The sequence below is a fragment of the Rhamphochromis longiceps genome, linkage group LG7 (genome assembly GCF_057381845.1).
Source record: "Rhamphochromis longiceps isolate RC_006_pf linkage group LG7, R_longiceps_female_GT1.1, whole genome shotgun sequence".
In the NCBI taxonomy this organism is placed as follows: domain Eukaryota; kingdom Metazoa; phylum Chordata; class Actinopteri; order Cichliformes; family Cichlidae; genus Rhamphochromis; species Rhamphochromis longiceps.
This window is the reverse complement of record NC_140563.1, coordinates 62,123,324-62,129,765: the sequence shown is the minus strand read 5'-3', so window position 1 is coordinate 62,129,765 and position 6,442 is coordinate 62,123,324. Positions and strand designations below refer to the sequence as shown.

General features: G+C 36.5%; 1 protein-coding gene across 1 annotated transcript; it reads left to right on the top strand.

Moving 5' to 3' along the window:
• Positions 1-1,867: 1,867 nt before the first annotated feature.
• Positions 1,868-4,425, top strand: LOC146666607 (lamin-B1.S-like). The gene is made up of 4 exons (XM_085411382.1): positions 1,868-2,022; positions 2,882-3,102; positions 3,192-3,420; positions 3,645-4,425. Exons 1-4 carry the CDS (start codon positions 1,924-1,926, stop codon positions 3,684-3,686), a joined length of 591 nt encoding a protein of 196 aa, XP_085267508.1. The 5' UTR covers positions 1,868-1,923; the 3' UTR covers positions 3,687-4,425.
• Positions 4,426-6,442: the final 2,017 nt, after the last annotated feature.

The window sequence follows — 6,442 nt, the reverse complement described above, 5'->3', positions numbered from 1 at the left end:
TCACAGGATAAAAACCATTAATTTTTTTATAAAAAATAAAACTGAATTGAATTCAATTGGATCTTGAGAGTGGACTAAAATTTTGTTTTACACATTTGTATAATGTATAATTTTTGTATAATTGTTCTGTATAATTTTGTATAATGATAAGCATCTTATCTGGTCTATAGATTGAGATCACTTGATGCCAGATATGAGTGGGGGATCTCAAAACAGCACTGTAGGTGATGTCAGTTGTTCTAGTAAGCCAAGCCCTCTGTTCATTGATTGTTCACAGTCAACATAGATCGCCTGTCTCACTCTACGAAGGGGTATGATTGCGACATCAAGAAAAAAAATATTGATCATTTTGAGAATAATTTTGATGTTCTGAAACAGCGTAGCACATTTTGAATTGCATCAGAATAATTCATACACTATGAAAGGTCAGTCTGACCGGATAGTAAATGGACTGTGGACCTCCATTATGATGCGACGCTCAGAGAAGATATGACCCTGCTGGGTGGGGTCCACGATGTGATGTTCCTTTAACTCTAATGATCTATTACGATCATTCTTTAAATGAACCTGAATGCACAAAAACACATAAAGCATATAACTACTCATCGACAGCAACATCATATTATATCATATCTACACCCTACCAGCTACACATGACTGAAGCCCCCAAGCCCCAGAGTACAAATGATTTCGAAATCACTAAGTAAAAAACTTGAGGACTCTGCTTCTCCTTGCAGTCTACAGAAGCACAAGAATGGCACCAAGCAGTTAGTCTTCTGTCAGCATTGGAAGATGAACTCAAATTGATTAGTAAAGGTAACCGAGGTAAAAGTGTATACATTCTCCATAACAAAACAATTATTTCTGTAATACTATAACAAATTTAGACTAAGACAATAAGATTCAGACTTAAAAAGTAGATAATAATGACTATAATTATTCTCTTTTTTAATTTAATTTTTTTATAGCTAGAACATGGTATTATTTGATATTGGGGTTTTAAGTTTTAGAACACCCCAATATTTCCAAATTTTTATTGAAAATTATGCAGTTTGTCTCATTTCACTCTGAAATGAAAGCATAGTACAAATAAGCAATTGGAGTAAAAAAAACAAACAAATCATGGAATCGATTTAGAGACATTAAACCTCCATGTTTGACATTTGACGCCACACACTGTGGAACCATCCTTTCGCCTACTCTATGCTGTACAAAGATCCTGTGTGATGAACTGAAGATTTCAAATTTTGATTCAGTCTTCAGAAGTCCACTGGTGGTGGTACATGGCCCAGGCAAGCTTATCTGTCTTATTCTGACGTCTTAGCAATGGCTTTCTAGCTGCAACTCGTCCTGTCAAGCTTGAAGTCTTCCCTTCACAGTTGAAACTGAGATTTGCTTACTACAATCACTATTAAGCTGTGCTTGAAGCTGTTGTCCTGTATATTAGCTATCATGCAAGCTGTTGCGTGAAGGAATCTACTGGACTATCCGGTTACATCAGGCTCTTTATGTACAGTTACAACAATGTTTGTTCTTATTTGGTGTCTTTTCTAAGGGCTTTTTAAATGTAGTATTTTACTTTAGTAGAAAATTTGTGTCTGATTAATTAAAATCTTAAGATCTGAAGATGAAATCAACTGAATGCAATCTGCTGTAGACACCAGAATGTTAAACAGTTATTGACAATATACTGCAGAATGCGGTATGTTGATACCAGCTGAAGTCTGCTCATGCAGAGAAAGTAACATGTTAAAGTAGCACCCATACGAAAGCGAAGAGAACTGTAAACATAACTTCCTGTATGTCAGGAAGTCACTGACGGCACTTAGTTCCTCTTTCAGGGTGTGAAACTGTTGCTGTTGTTGAATCTGGAAACATTTGTATATTTGTCTCCAGCCAGAAGATCTGCATCGCTTATCATAGATGAAAGACGCATCAGCCAACATGGCTCAGGGGGAGCTCAGAGAGTCTGCCCTTACGATCGAGAGCCTCACTGCGCAGCTAGTTGATCTGCAGAAGGAGGTTGGCTTTTTATCTTACGTATAAGGCTTTAATTTCTGTCAGCCAAAATGCCTGTGTTTCTTAGTTCTAAGTGTGAGTACAGACCATGGTTCCATTACAGGAAGGATGTTAAATGATCTGAGTTTAGAAATAAACTGAGCTGATTAACATTGATGGTGAGTTTGCAGTTCCATAAGGGATGATCAGAGTAGTGTTCTACATATGTTCACCCTGAGTTAAGTGCATGCATGAGTAGGGAAAGAGAATTCAGGAAGCTATTAATAGATGAAACTTTGATATGATATTCAGAGAGATTTTTTAAATGCTCTTCATTTACAATTTCAATACAATAATACATATTCCAATGTCGCAAGAATGTATAGACTTGTAGAGCAATAGGTGTTTGCCTCAATGTTTCTTAATTTAGAAGATTGATGTCATATAATGACTGTCTCGATAGCTATCAGTATGAGTTTTTACAACTGTCTTCTATACATTGACATAATAGCTGCAGAAGTTTAGAGACATAAATACTGATCATGTCAGAACTCTATTTTTTACTGTAGCCCATCCAATCCTATGACATTTTTAAGATGTCATGAAAAAAAATGATGCCAAAATATAACTTACATGCCAAAGAATCTGGCTCTACAAAACTACCTGTGTTTAAAGTTAAAGTAAAAAAAAAACAAAAAACCCCAACATCCTAACTTACTTACATTTCAATACTGATTAGTATTAACCTAAATCCTAAAGAAAAATTTACCAAATACATTTGAACAATGCTGTCACGCAGATCACAAAGCTAACAAAATTAAAGCACTGCTGAATGACACTGTGGACTTGCTTGTTCACCTCTGTCTTCTTTGCAAATATTGAGACTCATGGTTGGCGTGAACGTATAGCAGAGCTGGAGGCAGCATTGATAAAGGAAAAAAATACGAGCCGCAAAATGCTAGCAGACAAAGAACGTGAGGTGGCTGAGATCCAAGCAAAGATGCAGCAGCAACTTCATGAGCATGAGGAGTTGTTTGATGTTAAACTTGCCCTGGACATGGAGATAAACATCTATCGTAAGCTTCTGGAAGGAGAAGAAGAAAGGTGAGGAAACAAAAATTTTGGCTCATCTTTTGACATCCCTTCTGAAAAGCTTTGATAACGCAGAACTCTTTAACTTTGCTTTTCTTTAGGCTAAAGCTGTCTCAAAGTCCTTCATCTCATGAAACCATGTCTCGAGGCTCATCCAGCAGTGGAAGTGTGTGCACCACTCAGGGAAAGCGGAAGCGTGTTGACATAGGGGAACAAAACGCCAGCAGCTCAATGTCAAAAGTGCACACTGCCTCAGCCACAGGACCCATCTATACTGACGAGATTGACAGAGGTGGCAAATTCATCTGCCTTCAAAACAGTGGAACTGAGGCAAGTTTGACATGATTCATGTCACTTCAAATGTATGTGGATTTCTAGAATAATTTTTGTGTATCAGACTTTCAAACTAAAACTATGTATGTGACAAGTCTAGTATTCTGGGTCACACTTGTTGGGATTTGGTACAGTTTAACAAAATACAAGTTTTTGAAAAAATGAATGTTTCCGATGTGTGCTATAAAACAGTTTGATTATAGATTTGGTTGATTTCGCAGAGAGCGCCTCACACCGCCAAGACAGCCTGCTTAATCATGTGACTTGGCTGCACCAACCACTCCTCATTACTATCATCTCTGAGCCCATCCACTCTGCTGCCAACTGTAACACAAAAACTATTTTTCTATCTTTTGTAGTAAATTTCAGCAAAAATGCATAACTGTGTGTTAAAACTGCATTAATGTTTTTCTGTAGGTATTCATGTGAACAACCAAAAATCAAACAGAACTGTATTTCTGAACTTTCTTTCTTGAATCAGTATTTAAATCTTAACATTTTCTCTTTTCGTGTCATTTTATTTTTGTTGACTTTTTTACAGTTACAGAAAAGCCACAAGTGGTTCATTTTTTTCTGGTCTGGTAAGCTGTAAAGGTTCTATATCATCCTGTTAAACTAAAACAGGGAATCAAAGGATCTTAGTTGCCCCGAACTACATGATTGTTGATGAATATATATTGATTGTTAATAAGGAAGTAAGGGCAGTGTGTTGCAACTGTTACAACTCTTTTCGTATAGAATGAAAACTGACTTTAGTCACTTCTGTGTTAGTACTGGGTGGTAAATGATTGGATCTAAGACACTATGAACATTCACTGAAAGCAAAAGCTTGCATTTTTAAACAGTATGACTCATTTCTGTGAATTAGTGTGTTGTGTATACAAATGCCACTGTATACACAGATGACTTAATTGTGATTGTATGTAAGTTTTTGATTATGAAAAAGCATCACTTTAACTGTTTTTTAAAAATATTTAAAGTACTTTCTGTGTGATATTTTGCATGCTATGGGTATATATCTCAATAAATTTATTCCCGAACTTACATTTGTCTGTATATATTTCAATTCAATTTTATTTTTATTCAATTCAATATTTGATGTCTTCAGTATGTATATACAATGTAAAAAGTAGCAAAAATAATTAAAAAACATTACATGAGAAGGTGGACACACTTTCTCATGCGATGTTTTTTTAAATACATTAATGTAATGTAAATACATTACATGTTAAAGAAGTGGTGGTTAAAATGGTGGTTAAAGAAGTTTGTCGTGTTTGAGTGGTGGTGGGGACCAGTTTGTGGCATAATTTGCATAGTACAGTTTTCTGGGCCGTGTCAGACTTTTCATGACCAAACCATGTCCATGCTACAGAGGTAGCGCCTGGTTTAACAACAAGGTCCTCGACTTGTTTTGACTGGTCCTTCTGCTTGGAGCTAGCTGGTTCTGCCTCATCCTTGCTGGCCATGCTGGTATTCTCTGTGCCTTCATCTGCATGGTGACTGTAAGCGCCATTTTATAGTTACTTGATGTTTTTATTTGAGGTCATTTGTTTGCTGCATATTCTGAAATTTTATGTTTGAGAATAATATATATCATTTCAGTTTATTTTGAAAAGTCTCAACAGAAACTTGAGCTTTATTGTGAAAGGTTTATGTGGAAAATAAACAAGCGGATGGTGGAGCCATACAATGGTTTTACCGTCATTGTTGGTAACGAAAGTACGCGTAAAAACAGTCGCTTGTCCGTCCATAGTATGGTTATTGTAAGTATAAGAGAAGGAGAGAACTTTAAGAAATAAAATAGCAACTACAGTGACCATCAAAACCATGAAAAAAATATTGCCATAAACAGTTTATTTTGCAACACCACAAAACAAACAATAGCGTATACAGGGTTCGTACGGATGCTTGAAATTAGGGCTGGGCGATATGGCCTAAAATTCATATCGCATATAATTTGAAGCATGTGCGGTAACGATATATATCACGATATATTCTTTTCTTCTGTATAATGTATTTTCCACACTATAAGGCACACTTAAAATCCTTTAATTTTCTCAAAAATCGAGAGTGTCTCAACATGTCTCAACTCTGTATATTTTTATATATTTTATTTATTGTTTACTCTATTTAATTTGTAAAATATGTGTACACACACACACACACACACACACACACACACACACACACACACACACACACACACACGTAGAAAAATATTTAGTATACACATCCAGAAATGCATATACTATTATATATTGTACATATATTTATTAGTTTCAGATGTAGCCATTCTTGTATTTTGCTTGTTTACATTATTGTATTTTGCACAACTCTGTTGCTTGTGAAGCTCGCACACAAGAATTTCACTCACATGTGCTGTACCAATGTACCTGCACATGTGATGTGACAATAAAAGTGATTTGATTTGCAATGGCGTGTCCAGCGGGGTGGCCTGGGGGGGCACAGGCCACCCCCCCAACCAGACTGGTCACCCCAGGTGCCACCCCAAAGGCAAAACAATAAAATTCAATCAAATATCAAATGTACGATTATGTTTTCACGGTGAAGCTCAGATATCCGAATGTAAGTGAATGCAGCATCGGCTTCTGCGCTATGTGCATCACGTTAGCAAAGGTAGGAGAGCCAAGCACGAAAGATGGCACCGCAGGAAACAATTTTTCGGTGAAAGAAAATGAGGACAGAATAAATGTCCCGGTAAGTAATATTAAGTTTGTTGAGTTTAGTAAACTTCGGTGAAATTAGAATCCCAAGGAAAAAATAACACTTAAAGAATTATTGCAGCCCTCGAATATTTCTGACAGTATGCTACTGAGGGCAGCTAACATAAGAGTTATGAGTTATAAGATATAATCTAAGTCGTAACATTGCTGTATGGAGCTGCAGATTTGGTTGCAGGTTAACATAGCTGGACTGGCCATCGGGCATACCGGGCATGTGCCCGGTGACTTATTTTTTATTTTTATTTTGTAATGGCATGAACAATGAGAGGTGGTGG